This window comes from Heptranchias perlo, chromosome 11, assembly GCF_035084215.1.
Source record: "Heptranchias perlo isolate sHepPer1 chromosome 11, sHepPer1.hap1, whole genome shotgun sequence".
In the NCBI taxonomy this organism is placed as follows: domain Eukaryota; kingdom Metazoa; phylum Chordata; class Chondrichthyes; order Hexanchiformes; family Hexanchidae; genus Heptranchias; species Heptranchias perlo.
Window position 1 is genome coordinate 12205962 of NC_090335.1, and position 20421 is coordinate 12226382.

A 20421-nucleotide genomic window follows, 5' to 3' on the forward strand; every position below is an offset into this window, starting at 1 on the left:
CTTATATATGCGCCGTCGTCGTGACGTCAACGCAATTGTGCGCAGGGGACCACGCACGTTTCCGTGACGTAGGAGCCGAGCATGTCCTGGTCAGTCACTCGACCCTGGTGCGAAATTTAATACACTCGGAAAGTGTGGGCTGGGAAGAATGACTTTGAGAGAAAAACACAGATACAGAATCAATCCCACTTTTGATCAGTATTGGTAGAGGGATGTCCAAGGTTTTTTTTTATCTGGGCGGTGGAAACCCCAGGTTTACACGTGCTCAGATGACATCACTCACCAACCTGGACTAGGGCTGCCAACTCTGGTTTGGAGCCATTGCTGGAGGTGTAATCACGTGGCGTCTGCAAATGTTATTGCATTTCCTTATAAAGGTTAGGTCCCCTGTACTCGAGTAGCTTTGCTCGTGGTTTCACGCCAGCAGCTGTTGTGGGAGATGTTCTGAGAACCAGAAGATCACTCACGAACTGACGAAGAAGGGAAATTGAGGTTGGGAAAGAGGGGAAAACCAAAGGTGGGGCAAGCGATTTGCAGAGGGGAAACCAGAGGTAGGAAGAACTTTGATTCCACTAGTAACTAATAATAACTCATTGAAATTGCACCGATAACTAATAGTAATACAGTGCTCACCAATTATATCATCCCCGTTTATCCCGGACAGCCACCTATATTGATTTGCCATTGCCATAGGCATCAATTACAAAGGCGCTACTTATACCCTATGAAGTCCTTTCAGGCAGCCCCCACACCTTCAGTAACTCCCCCCCCCCCCCCAAGTAGTGTGACAAATCAAAGACAGTGGAAGGATCGTGAGAGGTGGTGGTGAGGTACAGCTGCGTATCGTCAGCGTACATGTGGAACCTGATGTGTTCGTGGATGATGTAACACAGGGCAGCATGTAGATGAGAAATAGGAGGGGGCCAAGGATAGATCCAGAGGTAAAGGTGCAGGAGAGGGGAAAGAAGTCATTGCAGGTAATTCTCTGGCTATGACTGGATAAGAATGGAACTAGGCAAGGGCAGTCCCACCCAGCTGGACAATGGAGGAGAGGCGTTGGAGGAGGATGGTGTGGTCAACCGTGCCAAAGGCTGCAGACAGGTTGAGAAGGATGAGGAGGGATGGTTTACCATGGTCACAGTCACATAGGATGTAATTTGTGACTTTGATAAGGGCAATTTCAGTGCTGTGATAGGAGCAGAAACCTGATTGGAGTAATTCAAACATGGAGTTGCTGGAAAGATGGGCACGGATTTGAGAGGTGACAACACGTTCAAGGACTTTGGAGAGGAAAGAGCAGTTGGAGATGGGGCGGTAGTTTGCAAGGACAGAGCGATCAAGGGTGGGTATTTTGAGGAAGTGGGCGATAACAACAGAGTTGAGGGGGAGGGGGACAGAACTTGAGGAGAGGGAACCATTAACAATATCAGCTAACATGGGGGCCAGAAAGGGAAGTTGGGTGGACAGCAGTTAGGTGGAATAGGGTTGCGGGTCTCAAGATGAGCTCTGGAGAGGGCATGAGGGGAGATAGGGGAGAAACTAGAGAAAGATGCGAGTTCAGGGCTAGGACAGGGGGGATCCTTAGGGGACGTTTGGCTTGGTGAGCTAGGGGTAGGGAGGGAAGTGCCAGAGGCAGCTGAACAGATGGTCTCAATCTTAGTAACAAAGAATTCTATGAGCTCCTCGCACTTGTTGGAGGTGAGGGCGGAGGGGGCAGGGGAGACGGGTTTAAGAAGACTGTTTATAATGGATCAGATTCTTGTGAGCATGCAGTTCTTTTCAATAAAATGGGGAGTACCTTAGACATAAAGAAACTCCCTCCCAAACTCATTTACTCGAAACCTTCAATTAATGAGCCACAGAAGTAGCAAATTCAGTGTTATTTTCAAAACACGTGCTTTGGTGCCCGGTTTAGATTTTTATGCAGTGTCCTGACAAATCCAGAGTGGTGGAAACCCTAGGCCCAGACTGCGAACGGATACAGCCTGCTCCTCAGACTGAAGTAAAAACTGGAAACATTGGAAGTATGCAGCAGGTCTCTCAGCATCTGTGAAGAGAAGAAGCAACTTAATGTTTCGGGTGTAGACCCTTCATTGGAAGTGGAAGATAAATCATAGAACTATAGAAATTTATAGCACAGAAGGAGGCCATTTGGCCCATCTTGTCTGTGCTGGCTGAACAAGAGCTATCAAGCCTAATCTTGGTCGGTAGCCTTGTAGGTTACGGCACTTGAAGTGCATATCCAAGTACTTTTTAAATGTGATGAGGGTTTCTGCCTCTATCATCTTTTCAGGTAGTGAGTTCCAGACTGCCACCACCCTCTGGGTGAAAACATTTCTCCTCAGCTCCCCTCTAATCCTTCTACCAATTACTTTAATTCTATGCCCCCTGGTTATTGACCTCTCTGCTTAAATAGGTCCTTCCTATCCACTCTGTCTAGGCCCCTCATAATTTTATACGCCTCATTTAAATTTCCCCTCAGCCTCCTCTGTTCCAAAGAAAACAACCCCAGCCTATCCAATCTTTTCTCACAGCTAAAATGCGCCAATACTGGCAACATCCTCATAAATCTCTTCTGTACCCTCTCTAGTGGAATCACATCTTTCCTGTATTGTGGTGACCAGAAAATATTGGAAAAACTCAGCAAGTTCGACCCCATTTAAAACAAAGACAGATGAACACCCCCAGTGTAGATCACCTGCCAGAACTCCGTACAATAAAAGGGCCCAAATCCACAATGGCATCCCACCTTCACCCCCCACCCAATTACTAACAAATACCTTCACCCCACCCCCTCCACCATGTACCCCCTGCCTTTAAGAAAACAGGAGGTGGCTAAGTCCTAAGTGGAATGAAACAAAATTTAAAAAGGGAGAGAAAAGGAACTGAGGGGTCGAATGCCCAAATGTTTTTCTTTTGAGAAACTGGGAGAAATGAGAACTGGTAGGTTATGTATGAAGATCATCCCTCCCAATCCCACTCTGACCTTTCCACCTTTGGCCTCCAACACTATTCCAACCAAGTTCAATACAAGCTTTGGGAACAGAAGTTCATCTTCCTCCTGGGCAGTTCTAGATCTGAACATCAGCCTTTAGCAACTTTAGGACTTAGCCCTCTCTCCTGTTTTCTTAAAGGCAGGAGGTACATGGTGGAGTGGGGTGGGATGAAGGTATATGTCAGTATCTGGGTGGGGGGTGGGGTGAAGGTGGGATGCCATTGTGGCTTTGGGCCCTTTTATTGTACAGGGTTCTGGTAGGTGATCTGCGCCAGGGGTGTTGACCTTTCTTTGTTTTAATGGGGACGAACTTGCTGTGTTTTTCCAATATTTTCTGCTTTAATTTTAAATTTCCTGCATTTATAGTTCTCTTTTCTTCCCCCAGTTTCCTTCTCATGTTTTTCACTGCTTCATTTGGGTATTTCATAGCCTTTGGTTCAGTTAATTCCTTTTCGTTGCCTTTCTGGGATGATCTCCATGAATCATTCACCAGTTTTCTTCTCTTTACAGCTTTTCTAAAACCCACCTTCAATCACCTAACTCTCTTCCTCCCCCCCTTGTTGTTTTGTTTGTTTCCAATAACGGCCTCACTTATCTTCCAGATCCCAATTTGATGAATGGTCTATGCCCAAAGCATGACCCTGTCTCTTTTCACAGGTGTTGATGGACTTGCTGGATACTTCCAGCATTTGCAGTTTTCTTTCCTTTTTTTGTTTGTCTCTCAGACTGGTTAGATACAGGGTGTCAGGATACTGGATATACAGAGTATCAGCTCTGACTCAGTCAGTAGTTCCCTCACCTCTGAGTCAGAACATCATGGGTTCAAGCCCCACCTCACAGACTTGAGCACATAATCTAGGCTGATACTTCAGTGCAGTACTGAGGGAGGGTTGCACAGTCGCAGGTTCCGTCTTTCAGATGAGACATTAAACCGAGGTTCCGTCTGCCCTCTCAGGTGGACGTAAAAGATCCTATTAGAAGAATAGCAGGGGAATTCTCCCTGAAACAGATGATCTGGTCGTTATAACATTGCTGTACATGGGACCTTACTGTGCGTCAACTGGCTGCCGCGTTTCCTACATTACAACAGTGACTACACTTTAAAAAACACTTTGGGACGTCTCGAGGTCGTCTAAGGCGCTATATAAATTCAAGTTCTTTCTTTCTAGGACATTGACATGATAATAATACGGAAAGGGTCCACACCCAAAATGTGGTCTTACCTTTTGTTTACATAGATGCTGTTTGTTTTTTGGGGAGGAGAGATAATACATTCATTAAAAATTCAGGTCTGAGTGTCTCACTTTTATGGGACTTGACTCACACTGCCCTATATTTACTTGCATGGAGTCTAACAATAATACCCCATTATAACCTGATGTGGAGATGCTGGTGATGGACTGGGGTTGACAATTGTAAACAATTTTACAACACCAAGTTATAGTCCAGCAATTTTATTTTAAATTCACAAGCTTTCGGAGGCTTCCTCCTTCGTCAGGTGAACGATGTGAAAATGAAATCCTCGAAATGAAATCGCATTTATAATTCACAGAACAATGCTTGGTGAGTACAGACAGTTTTTTCAACTGCCCGTTGCCAAGGCAATCAGTGTGCAGACAGACAGGTGTTACCTGCCAGGTCTCACAGAATATACAAATCACCAAAAAAAAAACAACAAACAAAAAAACCAGAACAAAGAACACACCCACCAGCTCAACAAACTGATCAAGACCTTCGATCCAGACCTTCAAAGCATCCTACGCACTCTCATCCCACGTAATCCCCGCGTGGGAGACTTCTACTGCCTCCCAAAGATACACAAAGCCAACACACCCGGACGTCCCATCGTATCAGGCAACGGAACCCTGTGTGAGAACCTCTCTGGATACATCGAGGGCATCCTGAAACCCATCGTACAGGGAACCCCCAGCTTCTGTCGCGACACTACAGACTTCCTACAAAAACTCAGTACCCACGGACCAGTTGAACCAGGAACACTTCTCACCACGATGGACATCTCGGCACTATACACCAGTATCCCCCACGATGACGGCATCGCTGCGACAGCATCAATACTCAACACCAACAACAGCCAATCTCCGGAAGCCATCCTACAACTCATTCGCTTCATCCTGGATCACAATGTCTTCACCTTCGATAACCAGTTCTTTACCCAAACACACGGAACAGCCATGGGGACCAAATTCGCACCCCAATACGCCAACATTTTCATGCACAAGTTCGAGCAGGACTTCTTCACTGCACAAGACCTCCAACCAACACTATACACCAGATACATCGACGACATTTTCTTTCTATGGACCCACGGCAAGGAATCACTAAAGAGACTGCACGATAACATCAACAAGTTCCATCCCACCATCAAGCTCACCATGGACTACTCCTCAGAATCAGTTTCTTTCTTGGACACACGAATCTCCATCAAAGACGGGCACCTCACCACCTCACTCTACCGCAAGCCCACGGACAACCTCACGATGCTCCACTTTTCCAGCTTCCACCCTAACCACGTCAAAGAGGCCATCCCCTATGGACAGGCCCTGCGAATACACAGGGTCTGCTCAGACGAGGAGGAACGCGATGGACACCTACAGACGCTGAAAGACGCCCTAGTAAGAACGGGATATGACGCTCGACTCATCGATCGACAGTTCCGACGGGCCACAGCAAAAAATCACATAGACCTCCTCAGGAGACTAACACGGGACGCAACCAACAGAGTACCCTTTGTCGTCCAGTACTTCCCCGGAGCGGAGAAACTACGCCATGTTCTCCGCAGCCTTCAACATGTCATCAATGAGGACAAACACCTCGCTATGGCCATCCCCACACCTCCACTACTCGCCTTTAAACAGCCACCCAACCTCAAACAGACCATCGTTCGCAGCAAATTACCTAGCTTTCAAGAGAACAGCGTCCACGACACCACACAACCCTGCCACGGTAACCTCTGCAAGACATGCCAGATCATCGACACAGATACCACCATCACACGAGAGGACACCACCCACCAGGTGCATGGTTCATACTCCTGTGACTCGGCCAACGTTGTCTACCTCATACGTTGCAGGAAAGGATGCCCCAGAGCATGGTACATTGGCGAGACCATGCAGACGCTGCGACAACGGATGAACGGACACCGCGCAACAATCGCCAAACAGGAGGGTTCCCTCCCAGTCGGGGAACACTTCAGCAGTCATGGACATTCATCCACCGACCTTCGGGTAAGCGTACTCCAAGGCGGCCTTCGAGACACACGACAACGCAAAATCGTCGAGCAGAAATTGATAGCCAAGTTCCGCACCCATGAGGACGGCCTCAACCGGGATCTTGGGTTCATGTCACGCTACACGTTACCCCACCAGCGAACAAATGTTATCTGTTTTTAATATAACGGGTCAGTTGCTGTCTTTTCTATGTTTCTACCTCTCTATCTCTGTTTTTTTTGTTTGTTGTTTTTTTTTGGTGATTTGTATATTCTGTGAGACCTGGCAGGTAACACCTGTCTGTCTGCACACTGATTGCCTTGGCAACGGGCAGTTGAAAAAACTGTCTGTACTCACCAAGCATTGTTCTGTGAATTATAAATGCGATTTCATTTCGAGGATTTCATTTTCACATCGTTCACCTGACGAAGGAGGAAGCCTCCGAAAGCTTGTGAATTTAAAATAAAATTGCTGGACTATAACTTGGTGTTGTAAAATTGTTTACCCTTATAACCTGAGCTGGATATCCATGTATTTTGTACGTATTCCTCCAATCTACCTAAAGGCGAACCGAGTTAAACGAGGTGAGGCGAAGCTTGGTTCGAATAGTTAGCCTGCTTTATTCCACAGTAAGGTGAAATATACAGAGTAATGGGTGTGATCAGTGTGATGAATAAACATACTATGAAGCACTGACCCTGATCAGAGGCCTATACTTAGGGCTGCTTTTGAGTTGTACATTTTTTTTTTGAGTTGCCAGATTTTTTGAAGCTGTTCTCCAGCTATTGTTAATTTTCTAGATTGGTATGTGTGCACATAGTGCCACACATCTGTACAGTAGGCAGATGTTTTGAATTTAGTGCATGATGGGCATTTGCGCTCACTCTTTTTGTTCGGGCATGAAGACTGTAGCGAGAGATGCAGCAGGGAAAGGAGCTTGAAGCTGATGGAACACACAGTGTGAGCTCTGAACCCACAATGAGACATGTGTGAACAGGAATGCAGTGAGCAGCAACAGGGGACAGGGTTGCACGTTGTCTGGTTACAGTGTGCCCTGATCTCCTGCACAGCACAAGGAAGGGACTGATCACCTCACAGAGAGGACAGAGGCTTAGAGTGAGTGGAGCTGAAATTTGCAGATGATACCAAAATAGGAGGTATAGTTAACTCTTTAGAAGATCAAAGGAAACTGCAAAAGATATTGATAATATGGGGGAACGGTCTAAAAAGTGGCAGATGGAATTCAACTTCAGTAAGTGTGAGACAATGCACTTTGGTAAAAAAATAGAACAGCAGTGATGATACTCTGCATGGAAGTTGGCTCGGTGCTGTAAAAGAGCAGGGAGATTTGGGGATACAGGTTCACAGGACATTAAAAAGCTAATGGAATTGTAGGTTTTATCACAAGGTATAGAATATCAAAGCTAAGAGGTAATGATAAATCAACATAAAACCGTAAGACCTCAGTTAGCGTACTGTGTATAGTATTGGGCTCCAAACTACAGGAAAGATATTGAGGCTTTAGACAACACCAATTCACTAGGATGCTGCTTGGCATGAGGAAATACAAATATGAAGAAAGACTTTAAAAAATCAGGGCTTTTTTCATTAGAATAACACAGATTACAAGACGATATGATAGAAGTGTTTAAAATTATGAATAGATAGGACAGGGCAAATAGAAGCAAACTGTTTCCAGTAGTTAAGTTGTCTAGAACGAGGGACCATAGATACATGATTAAATGTAAGCGATTTAGAACAGGGGGCAGGAGAAACTTCTGTAGACAGGGAGTTGTATGGCTTTGTAATTCACTGCCTGGGATAGTGGTTACAGTAGAAACTATGTCAACATTCAAGATTAGATTGGATAGGTGGATGAAGAAAGAGGGAATGAAGGGATATGAGAACAGGGTAGGTAAATCAGATGAGAATTATTTGCTCATGTGGAGGTTGAACGCAGGCACGGACTGGTTGGGCCAAATGGCTTGTTTCTGTGTTGTAATTTGTCTGTAATCCCAACTCTCTTCAACTTTCTCTCTCCCAGACAGAGATCTGAGTGAATTGTTTTCTAGTATAATAGGTGAGAGGTGTTTTCCAATTACCCAGACAAGCTAAAGAATCACTCATTGTTTAGTCTTTGGGAAAAACAACATCCGATTAGCGTATTAACTGCCTTTTATCTGAATTTGTTCCGCAACTGTAATGGGGCTATCATGAGAAACTACCCTCTTCAAAGAAACCTTAACTTAAAAGTATATTTTAAAATAACTCATATCGAGATCATTTCTGTGAAAAATGGTCAAAAAATACAGAATTGTAACAGGGTTGAATATCCAAAACTGTGATTTTTTTGTTGGAAAACTGCAAAGAGATGAAGGTGATGTATGGATATCATTCTCAGAAAGGAATTAAAGGCACTGAAGCTCTTGGACCTGTGTACTTACAGTATTTTCTGATTTTGATTAAATATATAATGATTTTTTTTAATACATCATTTTCTACAGTAATGAAGGTGAGAGTAGCCCCCAAAATCTGACTAGTGGTTGGTTACAGAGTGTTGACGTTTTAAAATATGGATTTTGTAACACATTTTATGTAATATTTTGGGTGTCAGTATTCCCTGGGGGTAAAGATGCAGGTGCAGGTGATGCTGGTGAAGGTGCAGGTGATACTGCTGAAAGGGCAGGCGATGCTGGTGAAGGTGCAGGTGCTTTTGGTGATAGTTCATGTGATGTTGACGATGGTGCAGTTGATGCTGTTGAATGTGCAGATGATATTGATGATAGTTCAGGTGACACTGGTGAAGGTACAGGTAACACTGGTGAAGTTGCAGGTGATACGGCTGAATTTGCAGGTAAAGCTGCAGAAGTTGCAGGTGATGCTGGTGAAGTTGCAGCTGATATTGGTGAAAGGTGAAGTCATGCTGGTGAAGGTGCAGGTGGTGCTGGTGAAGGTGTAGGTACTGGTGATGGTACAGGTGATGCTGGTGAAGGTCAGGTGATGCTGGTGAATCTGCAGCTGTTACTAGTGAAGGTGCAGGTGATACTGGTAAAGGTGTAGGTACTGGTGATGGTGAAGATGATGCTGGTGCAAGTGATTCTGGTGCAGGTGCAGGTGATAATTGTGAAGGTGGAGATGATGCTGGTGAAGGTGCAGGTGATGCTGGAGAAGGGGGAGGTGATGCTGGAGAAGGGGGAGGTGATGCTGGAGAAGGGGGAGGTGATGCTGGAGAAGGGGGAGGTGATGCTGGAGAAGGGGGAGGTGATGCTGGAGAAGGGGGAGGTGGTGTTGGTGCAGGTGATGCTGGTGAAGGTGCAGGTGATGCTGGTGAAGGTGCAGGCGATGCTGGTGAAGGTTCAGGCGATGCTGGTGAAGGTGCAGGTGCTTTTGGTGATGGTTCATGTGATGTTGACGATGATGCAGGTGATGCTGTTGAATGTGCAGATGATATTGATGATAGTTCAGGTGACACTGGTGAAGAACATAAGAAATAGGAGCAGGAGTAGGCCAATCGGCCCCTCGAGCCTGCTCCGCCATTCAATAAGATCATGGCTGATCTGATCCTAACCTCAAATTTAAATTCATGTCCAATTTCCTGCCCACTCCCCGTAACCCCTAATTCCCTTTACTTCTAGGAAACTGTCTATTTCTGTTTTAATTTTATTTAATGATGTAGCTTCCACAGCTTCCTGGGGCAGCAAATTCCACAGACCTACTACCCTCTGAGTGAAGAAGTTTCTCCTCATCTCAGTTTTGAAAGAGCAGCCCCTTATTCTAAGATTATGCCCCCTAGTTCTAGTTTCACCCATCCTTGGGAACATCCTTACCGCATCCACCCGATCAAGCCCCTTCACAATCTTATATGTTTCAATAAGATCGCCTTTCATTCTTCTGAACTCCAATGAGTAGAGTCCCAATCTACTCAACCTCTCCTCATATGTCCGCCCCCTCATCCCCGGGATTAACCGAGTGAACCTTCTTTGTACTGTCTCGAGAGCAAGTATGTCTTTTCTTAAGTATGGAGACCAAAACTGTATGCAGTATTCCAGGTGCGGTCTCACCAATACCTTATATAACTGCAGCAATACCTCCCTGTTTTTATATTCTATCCCCCTAGCAATAAAAGCCAACATTCCGTTGGCCTTCTTGATCACCTGCTGCACCTGCAAACTAACTTTTTGATTTTCTTGTACTAGGACCCCCAGATCCCTTTGTACTGCAGTACTTTCCAGTTTCTCGCCATTAAGATAATAACTTGCTCTCCGATTTTTCCTGCCAAAGTGCATAACCTCACATTTTCCAATATTGTATTGCATCTGCCAAATCTCCGCCCACTCACCCAGCCTGTCTATATCCCCCGTAGGTCTTTTATGTCCCCCCTCACTCTCTACTTTCCCTCCCATCTTTGTATCATCTGCAAACTTTGATATGTTACACTCGGTCCCCTCCTCCAAATCGTTTATATAGATTGTAAAGAGTTGGGGACCCAGCACCGACCCCTGCGGAACACCACTGGCCACAGGTTGCCAGTCCGAGAATGTACCATTTATCCCAACTCTCTGCTTCCTGTTAGATAACCAATCCTCCACCCATGCCAGAATATTACCCCCAATCCAGTGATTCTTTATCTTGAGCAATAATCTTTTATGTGGCACCTTGTCGAATGCCTTCTGGAAGTCCAAATACACTACGTCCACTGGTTCCCCTTTATCCACCCTGTACGTTATATCCTCAAAGAACTCAAGCAAATTTGTCAGACATGACTTCCCCTTCGTAAAGCCATGCTGACTTTGTCCTATTAAATTATGTTTATCCAAATGTTCCGCTACTGTCTCCTTAATAATAGACTCCAAAATTTTACCCACCACAGATGTTAGGCTAACTGGTCTATAATTTCCAGCCTTCTGCCTACTACCCTTTTCAAATAAGGGTGTTACATTGGCAGTTTTCCAATCTGCCGGGACCTTTGCCGAGTCCAGAGAATTTTGGAAAATTATTACCAAAGCATTCACAACCCCTACTGCCACTTCCCTCAAGACCCTAGGATGTAAGCCATCAGGTCCAGGGGATTTATCCGCCTTGAGTCCCATTAATTTACTGAGTACCAATTCCTTAGTGATTTCAATCGTATTTAGCTCCTCCCCCCCTAGAGTCCCCTGTTTGTCCAGTGTTGGGATATTCTTAGTGTCCTCTACCGTAAAGACTGAAACAAAATATTTGTTCAGCATTTTTGCCATCTCCATGTTTCCCACCATTAATTTCCCGGTCTCATCCTCTAAAGGACCTACATTTGCCTTAGCCACCCTTTTTCTTTTTATATAACTGTAGAAACTCTTGCTATCTGTTTTTATATTTTTTGCTAATTTATTTTCATAATCTATCTTCCCTTTCTTAATCAATCCTTTCGTTACTTTTTGCTGTCTTTTGAAGACTTCCCAATCTTCTATCCTCCCACTAAGTTTGGCTACCTTATATGTCCTTGTTTTTAGTTGGATACTATCCTTAATTTCTTTACTTAGCCACGGATGGCTGTCATTTCTTTTACACCCTTTTTTCCTCAGTGGAATATATATTTTTTGAAAGTTGTAAAATAACTCCTTAAATGAATTGTAAACAATTTTACAACACCAAGTTATAGTCCAGCAATTTTATTTTAAATTCACAAGCTTTCGGAGGCTTCCTCCTTCGTCAGGTGAACGATGTGAAAATGAAATCCTCAAAAATGCTCAATTGTCAACCCCAGTCCATCACCGGCATCTCCACATCCTTAAATGAACACCACTGTTCATGTACCGTCTTACCCTTTAATCTATTTTCACAGTCCACTTTAATCAATTCCGCTCTCATACCATCATAGTCTCCTTTATTCAAGCTCAGTACGCTTGTTTGAGAACCAACCTTCTCACCCTCTAATTGGATATGGAATGTAACCATGTTATGGTCACTCATTCCAAGGGGATCCTTAACTAGGACATTATTAATTAATCCTGGCTCATTACACAGGACCAGGTCCAAGGTTGCTTGCCCCCTTGTAGGTTCAGTTACATACTGCTCAAGAAATCCATCCCTAATACACTCAATAAACTCTTCCTCAAGGCTACCCTGCCCAATTTGATTTGTCCAGTTAATATGATAGTTAAAATCCCCCATAATTATAGCTGTTCCCTTATTACATGCCCCGACTATTTCCTGATTAATACTTCTTCCAGCAGAGTTGCAACTATTAGGAGACCTATATACTACGCCCACGAGTGTTTTTTGCCCCTTATTATTCCTTATCTCTACCCAAACTGTTTCATTATCCTGATCCTTTGTCCCAATATCTTTTCTCTGTATTACAGTGATTCCTTCCCTTATTAACATAGCCACCCCACCTCCCCTTCCTTCCTGCCTGTCCTTCCTGATTGTTAAATACCCTGGCATATTTAATTCCCAGTCGTTGTCACCCTGCAGCCATGTTTCTGTAATGGCCACAAGATCATACCCATACGTCGTTATTTGTGCCGTTAACTCGTCCATTTGTTACGAATGCTACGTGCATTCAGATAAAGAACTTTCAAATATGTTTTGTGACACTTAGTTCCTGCTTTTTCCTTTTTTAACACTTTACCTTTTACTCCATACCTTCTGTCCCTTCCTGATACGCTTTCCTCTGTCTCCCTGCTCAGGTTCCCAACCCCCTGCCACAGCTTTGATGCTGGGTTAATCGCCTTACGCCTTCTAGTTTTCATTTTATCTGTCGTGCCTAAAGTGCCTAAAGTACACTTTCTTTCCGCTGCTCTATGCTTTTCCCTTTCATTTGTTCTTGAACAACTGTTTGTACTATTTGTATTGTAGATTTCCCCTGGGTCTTCCCCTCTCTTGCTGCTCTCAACTTTATTCCCTTCTGACTCCCCGCTCAGGTTCCCATCCCCCTGCCACTCTAGTTTAAACCTTCCCCAACAGCACTAGCAAACACCCATGCAAGGACATTTGTCCCGGTTCTACTCGGGTGTAACCCGTCCCGCTTGTACAGGTCCCACCTTCCCCAGAACCGGTCCCAATGTCCCAGGAATCTAAATCCCTCCCTCCTACACCATCCCTGCAGCCACGCATTCATCCAGTCTATTCTCCTGTTCCTATACTCACTAGCACGTGGCACTGGTAGTAATCCTGAGATCACTACCTTTGAAGTCCTGCTTTTTAATTTATCTCCTAACTCCTTAAATTCACCTTGCAGGACCTCATCCCTTTTTTTACCTATGTCGTTGGTACCAATATGGACCACGACTACTGGCTGTTCACCCTCCCCCTCCAGAATGCCCTGTAGCCGCTCCGTGACGTCCTTGACCCTAGCACCAGGGTGGTGCAGGTGACACTGGTGAAATTGCAGCTGATATTGGTGCAAGATGAGGTGATGCTGGTGATGGTGCAGATGATGCTGGCGCTGGTGCAGGTGATGCTGGTGAAGGAGCAGGTGAAGGTGAAACTGATGAAGGTACAGGTGAAACTGATGAAGGTACAGGTGAAACTGGCGAAGGTGGAGGTGGTGCTGGCGAAGGTGGAGGTGGTGCTGGCGAAGGTGGAGGTGGTGCTGGCGAAGGTGGAGGTGGTGCTGGCGAAGGTGGAGGTGGTGCTGGCGAAGGTGGAGGTGAAGCTGGCGAAGGTGGAGGTGAAACTGGCGAAGGTGGAGGTGGTGCTGGCGAAGGTGCAGGTGGTGCTGGCGAAGGTGGAGGTGGTGCTGGCGAAGGTGGAGGTGAAGCTGGCGAAGGTGGAGGTGAAGCTGGCAAAGGTGGAGGTGGTGCTGGCGAAGGTGGAGGTGAAGCTGGCAAAGGTGGAGGTGAAGCTGGCAAAGGTGGAGGTGAAGCTGGCGAAGGTGGAGGTGAAACTGGCGAAGGTGGAGGTGGTGCTGGCGAAGGTGCAGGTGGTGCTGGCGAAGGTGGAGGTGGTGCTGGCGAAGGTGGAGGTGAAGCTGGCGAAGGTGGAGGTGAAGCTGGCAAAGGTGGAGGTGGTGCTGGCGAAGGTGGAGGTGAAGCTGGCGAAGGTGGAGGTGAAGCTGGCAAAGGTGGAGGTGGTGCTGGCGAAGGTGGAGGTGAAGCTGGCAAAGGTGGAGGTGGTGCTGGCGAAGGAGCAGGTGGTGCTGGCGAAGGTGGAGGTGAAGCTGGCGAAGGTGGAGGTGATGCTGGCGAAGGAGCAGGTGGTGCTGGCGAAGGTGGAGGTGGTGCTGGCGAAGGAGCAGGTGATGCTGGCGAACGTGGAGGTGATGCTGGCGAAGGTGGAGGTGGTGCTGGCGAAGGAGCAGGTGATGCTGGCGAACGTGGAGGTGATGCTGGCGAAGGTGGAGGTGGTGCTGGCGAAGGAGCAGGTGGTGCTGGCGAAGGAGCAGGTGGTGCTGGCGAAGGTGGAGGTGAAGCTGGCGAAGGTGGAGGTGGTGCTGGAGAAGGTGCGGGTGATGCTGGAGAAGGTGGAGGTGATGCTGGAGAAGGTGCGGGTGATGCTGGCGAAGGTGGAGGTGGTGCTGGCGAAGGAGCAGGTGGTGCTGGAGAAGGTGCGGGTGATGCTGGAGAAGGTGGAGGTGATGCTGGAGAAGGTGGAGGTGATGCTGGAGAAGGTGCGGGTGATGCTGGAGAAGGAGCGGGTGATGCTGGAGAAGGTGGAGGTGATGCTGGAGAAGGTGCGGGTGATGCTGGTGAAGGTGCGGGTGATGCTGGTGAAGGTGCGGGTGATGCTGGAGAAGGTGGAGGTGATGCTGGAGAAGGTGCGGGTGATGCTGGAGAAGGAGCGGGTGATGCTGGAGAAGGTGGAGGTGATGCTGGTGAAGGTGCGGGTGATGCTGGTGAAGGTGCGGGTGATGCTGGAGAAGGAGCGGGTGATGCTGGTGAAGGTGCGGGTGATGCTGGTGAAGGTGCGGGTGATGCTGGAGAAGGTGCGGGTGATGCTGGAGAAGGTGCGGGTGATGCTGGAGAAGGTGCGGGTGATGCTGGAGAAGGTGCGGGTGATGCTGGAGAAGGTGCGGGTGATGCTGGAGAAGGTGGAGGTGCTGCTGGCGAAGGAGCAGGTGGTGCTGGCGAAGGAGCAGGTGGTGCTGGCGAAGGTGGAGGTGATGCTGGCGAAGGTGGAGGTGATGCTGACGAAGGTGCGGGTGATGCTGACGAAGGTGCGGGTGATGCTGGAGAAGGAGCGGGTGATGCTGGAGAAGGAGCGGGTGATGCTGGAGAAGGAGCGGGTGATGCTGGCGAAGGTGCGGGTGATGCTGGAGAAGGTGCGGGTGATGCTGGAGAAGGTGCGGGTGATGCTGGAGAAGGTGCGGGTGATGCTGGAGAAGGTGCGGGTGATGCTGGCGAAGGAGCGGGTGATGCTGGAGAAGGAGCGGGTGATGCTGGAGAAGGAGCGGGTGATGCTGGCGAAGGTGCGGGTGATGCTGGAGAAGGTGCGGGTGATGCTGGAGAAGGTGCGGGTGATGCTGGAGAAGGAGCGGGTGATGCTGGAGAAGGAGCGGGTGATGCTGGCGAAGGTGCGGGTGATGCTGGAGAAGGTGCGGGTGATGCTGGAGAAGGTGCGGGTGATGCTGGAGAAGGAGCGGGTGATGCTGGCGAAGGTGCGGGTGATGCTGGAGAAGGTGCGGGTGATGCTGGAGAAGGTGCGGGTGATGCTGGAGAAGGTGCGGGTGATGCTGGAGAAGGAGCGGGTGATGCTGGAGAAGGTGGAGGTGATGCTGGTGAAGGTGCGGGTGATGCTGGAGAAGGTGCGGGTGATGCTGGAGAAGGAGCGGGTGATGCTGGCGAAGGTGCGGGTGATGCTGGCGAAGGTGGAGGTGATGCTGGCGAAGGAGCGGGTGGTGCTGGCGAAGGTGCGGGTGATGCTGGAGAAGGTGCGGGTGATGCTGGAGAAGGTGCGGGTGATGCTGGCGAAGGTGCGGGTGATGCTGGCGAAGGAGCGGGTGATGCTGGCGAAGGAGCGGGTGATGCTGGAGAAGGTGGAGGTGATGCTGGTGAAGGTGCGGGTGATGCTGGTGAAGGTGCGGGTGATGCTGGAGAAGGTGCGGGTGATGCTGGAGAAGGTGCGGGTGATGCTGGTGAAGGTGCGGGTGATGCTGGTGAAGGTGCGGGTGATGCTGGAGAAGGAGCGGGTGATGCTGGAGAAGGTGGAGGTGATGCTGGTGAAGGTGCGGGTGATGCTGGTGAAGGTGCGGGTGATGCTGGTGAAGGTGCGGGTGATGCTGGAGAAGGAGCGGGTGATGCTGGAGAAGGTGGAGGTGATGCTGGTGAAGGTGCGGGTGATGCTGGTGAAGGTGCGGGTGATGCTGGTGAAGGTGCGGGTGATGCTGGTGAAGGTGCGGGTGATGCTGGAGAAGGTGCGGGTGATGCTGGAGAAGGAGCGGGTGATGCTGGAGAAGGTGCGGGTGATGCTGGAGAAGGTGCGGGTGATGCTGGAGAAGGTGGAGGTGATGCTGGAGAAGGTGCGAGTGATGCTGGTGAAGGTGCGGGTGATGCTGGAGAAGGAGCGGGTGATGCTGGAGAAGGTGCGGGTGATGCTGGAGAAGGAGCGGGTGATGCTGGAGAAGGTGCGGGTGATGCTGGAGAAGGTGCGGGTGATGCTGGCGAAGGTGGAGGTGATGCTGGCGAAGGTGGAGGTGATGCTGGCGAAGGTGCGGGTGATGCTGGCGAAGGTGCGGGTGATGCTGGAGAAGGAGCGGGTGATGCTGGAGAAGGTGCGGGTGATGCTGGAGAAGGTGCGGGTGATGCTGGAGAAGGTGGAGGTGATGCTGGAGAAGGTGCGGGTGCTGCTGGAGAAGGTGCGGGTGATGCTGGCGAAGGTGGAGGTGATGCTGGCGAAGGAGCGGGTGATGCTGGAGAAGGAGCGGGTGATGCTGGAGAAGGTGGAGGTGATGCTGGAGAAGGTGGAGGTGATGCTGGAGAAGGTGCGGGTGATGCTGGAGAAGGAGCGGGTGATGCTGGAGAAGGTGGAGGTGATGCTGGTGAAGGTGCGGGTGATGCTGGTGAAGGTGCGGGTGATGCTGGAGAAGGTGCGGGTGATGCTGGTGAAGGTGCGGGTGATGCTGGTGAAGGTGCGGGTGATGCTGGAGAAGGTGCGGGTGATGCTGGAGAAGGTGCGGGTGATGCTGGAGAAGGTGCGGGTGATGCTGGAGAAGGTGGAGGTGATGCTGGAGAAGGAGCGGGTGATGCTGGAGAAGGAGCGGGTGATGCTGGTGAAGGAGCGGGTGATGCTGGAGAAGGTGCGGGTGATGCTGGAGAAGGTGCGGGTGATGCTGGATAAGGTGCGGGTGGTGCTGGTGAAGGAGCGGGTGATGCTGGAGAAGGTGCGGGTGGTGCTGGTGAAGGAGCGGGTGATGCTGGAGAAGGAGCGGGTGATGCTGGTGAAGGTGCGGGTGATGCTGGTGAAGGTGCGGGTGATGCTGGTGAAGGTGCGGGTGATGCTGGAGAAGGAGCGGGTGATGCTGGAGAAGGAGCGGGTGATGCTGGAGAAGGTGCGGGTGATGCTGGAGAAGGAGCGGGTGGTGCTGGAGAAGGAGCGGGTGGTGCTGGAGAAGGTGCGGGTGATGCTGGCGAAGGTGCGGGTGATGCTGGTGAAGGTGCGGGTGATGCTGGAGAAGGAGCGGGTGATGCTGGAGAAGGTGCGGGTGATGCTGGAGAAGGTGCGGGTGATGCTGGTGAAGGTGCGGGTGATGCTGGAGAAGGAGCGGGTGATGCTGGAGAAGGTGCGGGTGATGCTGGTGAAGGTGCGGGTGGTGCTGGAGAAGGTGGAGGTGGTGCTGGTGAAGGTGCGGGTGATGCTGGAGAAGGAGCGGGTGATGCTGGAGAAGGTGCGGGTGATGCTGGAGAAGGAGCGGGTGATGCTGGAGAAGGAGCGGGTGGTGCTGGCGAAGGTGCGGGTGATGCTGGCGAAGGTGCGGGTGATGCTGGCGAAGGTGCGGGTGATGCTGGAGAAGGTGCGGGTGATGCTGGAGAAGGTGCGGGTGATGCTGGTGAAGGTGCGGGTGATGCTGGAGAAGGAGCGGGTGATGCTGGAGAAGGTGCGGGTGATGCTGGAGAAGGTGGGGGTGATGCTGGAGAAGGTGGGGGTGGTGCTGGTGAAGGTGCGGGTGATGCTGGAGAAGGAGCGGGTGATGCTGGAGAAGGAGCGGGTGATGCTGGTGAAGGTGCGGGTGATGCTGGAGAAGGAGCGGGTGATGCTGGAGAAGGTGCGGGTGATGCTGGAGAAGGTGCGGGTGATGCTGGTGAAGGTGCGGGTGATGCTGGTGAAGGTGCGGGTGATGCTGGAGAAGGAGCGGGTGATGCTGGAGAAGGTGGGGGTGGTGCTGGTGAAGGAGCGGGTGATGCTGGAGAAGGAGCGGGTGATGCTGGAGAAGGTGCGGGTGATGCTGGAGAAGGTGCGGGTGATGCTGGTGAAGGTGCGGGTGATGCTGGAGAAGGTGCGGGTGATGCTGGAGAAGGAGCGGGTGATGCTGGTGAAGGTGCGGGTGATGCTGGAGAAGGAGCGGGTGATGCTGGAGAAGGTGCGGGTGATGCTGGAGAAGGAGCGGGTGATGCTGGTGAAGGTGCGGGTGATGCTGGTGAAGGAGCGGGTGATGCTGGAGAAGGTGCGGGTGATGCTGGAGAAGGAGCGGGTGATGCTGGAGAAGGTGCGGGTGATGCTGGAGAAGGTGCGGGTGATGCTGGTGAAGGAGCGGGTGATGCTGGAGAAGGAGCGGGTGATGCTGGAGAAGGAGCGGGTGATGCTGGAGAAGGAGCGGGTGATGCTGGAGAAGGAGCGGGTGATGCTGGAGAAGGAGCGGGTGATGCTGGTGAAGGTGCGGGTGGTGCTGGAGAAGGTGCGGGTGATGCTGGTGAAGGTGCGGGTGATGCTGGTGAAGGTGCGGGTGATGCTGGAGAAGGTGGAGGTGATGCTGGTGAAGGAGCGGGTGATGCTGGAGAAGGTGGAGGTGATGCTGGTGAAGGTGCGGGTGATGCTGGAGAAGGAGCGGGTGATGCTGGAGAAGGTGGAGGTGATGCTGGTGAAGGAGCGGGTGATGCTGGAGAAGGAGCGGGTGATGCTGGTGAAGGAGCGGGTGATGCTGGTGAAGGAGCGGGTGATGCTGGTGAAGGAGCGGGTGATGCTGGAGAAGGAGCGGGTGATGCTGGAGAAGGTGCGGGTGATGCTGGAGAAGGTGCGGGTGATGCTGGAGAAGGTGCGGGTGATGCTGGAGAAGGTGCGGGTGATGCTGGAGAAGGTGCGGGTGATGCTGGAGAAGGTGCGGGTGGTGCTGGAGAAGGTGCGGGTGATGCTGGAGAAGGTGCGGGTGGTGCTGGTGAAGGTGCGGGTGATGCTGGAGAAGGAGCGGGTGATGCTGGAGAAGGAGCGGGTGATGCTGGAGAAGGTGCGGGTGATGCTGGAGAAGGTGCGGGTGGTGCTGGAGAAGGTGCGGGTGATGCTGGTGAAGGTGCGGGTGATGCTGGAGAAGGAGCGGGTGATGCTGGAGAAGGAGCGGGTGGTGCTGGAGAAGGTGCGGGTGATGCTGGAGAAGGTGCGGGTGATGCTGGAGAAGGTGCGGGTGGTGCTGGTGAAGGTGCGGGTGATGCTGGAGAAGGTGCGGGTGATGCTGGAGAAGGTGCGGGTGATGCTGGAGAAGGTGCGGGTGATGCTGGCGAAGGTGCGGGTGATGCTGGAGAAGGTGCGGGTGATGCTGGTGAAGGTGCGGGTGATGCTGGTGAAGGTGCGGGTGATGCTGGAGAAGGTGCGGGTGATGCTGGTGAAGTTCCAGGTGATACTGGCGAAGGTGCAGGTATTTTTGGTGATGGTTCTGGTGATGTTGACGATGGTGCATTGGATGCTGGTGAAGGTGCAGGTGATACTGGTGAAGTTGCAAGTGATGCTAGTGAAGTTGCAGCTGATATTGGTGAAAGGTGAGGTGATGCTGGTGATGGTGCAGGTGATACTTTTGAAGATGGAGGTGCTTTTGGCAATAGTGCAGGTGATATTGACAATGGTGCAGGTGTTATTGGTGAACATGCTGGTGATGCTGGTTATGGTGCAAGTGATACTGGTGAAGGTGGAGCTGATACTAGTGAAGGTGCAGGTGATGCTGGTGAAGGTGCAGGTGATACTGGTGAAGGTGCAGGTGATACTGGTGAAGGTGCTGGTGGTACTTGTGAAGTTGCAGGTGTTACTGGTGAAGGCGCAGGTGATGCTGGTGAAGGTGCAGGTGGTACTGGTGAAGGA

General features: G+C 50.3%; 1 protein-coding gene across 1 annotated transcript; it reads right to left on the reverse strand.

Annotated features, from left to right (window-relative positions):
* Positions 1-13553: 13553 nt before the first annotated feature.
* On the reverse strand, positions 13554-20211 carry LOC137327538 (uncharacterized). Its single transcript, XM_067993440.1, has 5 exons — positions 19971-20211; positions 19013-19528; positions 16976-18037; positions 14519-14752; positions 13554-14425 (listed from the first exon to the last, which is right to left on the reverse strand). Exons 1-5 carry the CDS (start codon positions 20209-20211, stop codon positions 13554-13556), a joined length of 2925 nt encoding a protein of 974 aa, XP_067849541.1.
* Positions 20212-20421: the final 210 nt, after the last annotated feature.

Coding starts and splice junctions, on each gene's coding strand:
- LOC137327538 (XM_067993440.1), bottom strand. CDS start 20,211: ATGTTCACCAATAACACCTGCACCATTGTCAATATCACCTGCACTATT. Junction 19,529..19,970: donor AAATACCTGCACCTTCGCCA/GTATCACCTGGA, acceptor CTCCTTCTCCAG/CATCACCCGCACCTTCACCA. Junction 14,426..14,518: donor TTCGCCAGCATCACCTCCAC/GTTCGCCAGCAT, acceptor CTCCTTCGCCAG/CACCACCTCCACCTTCGCCA.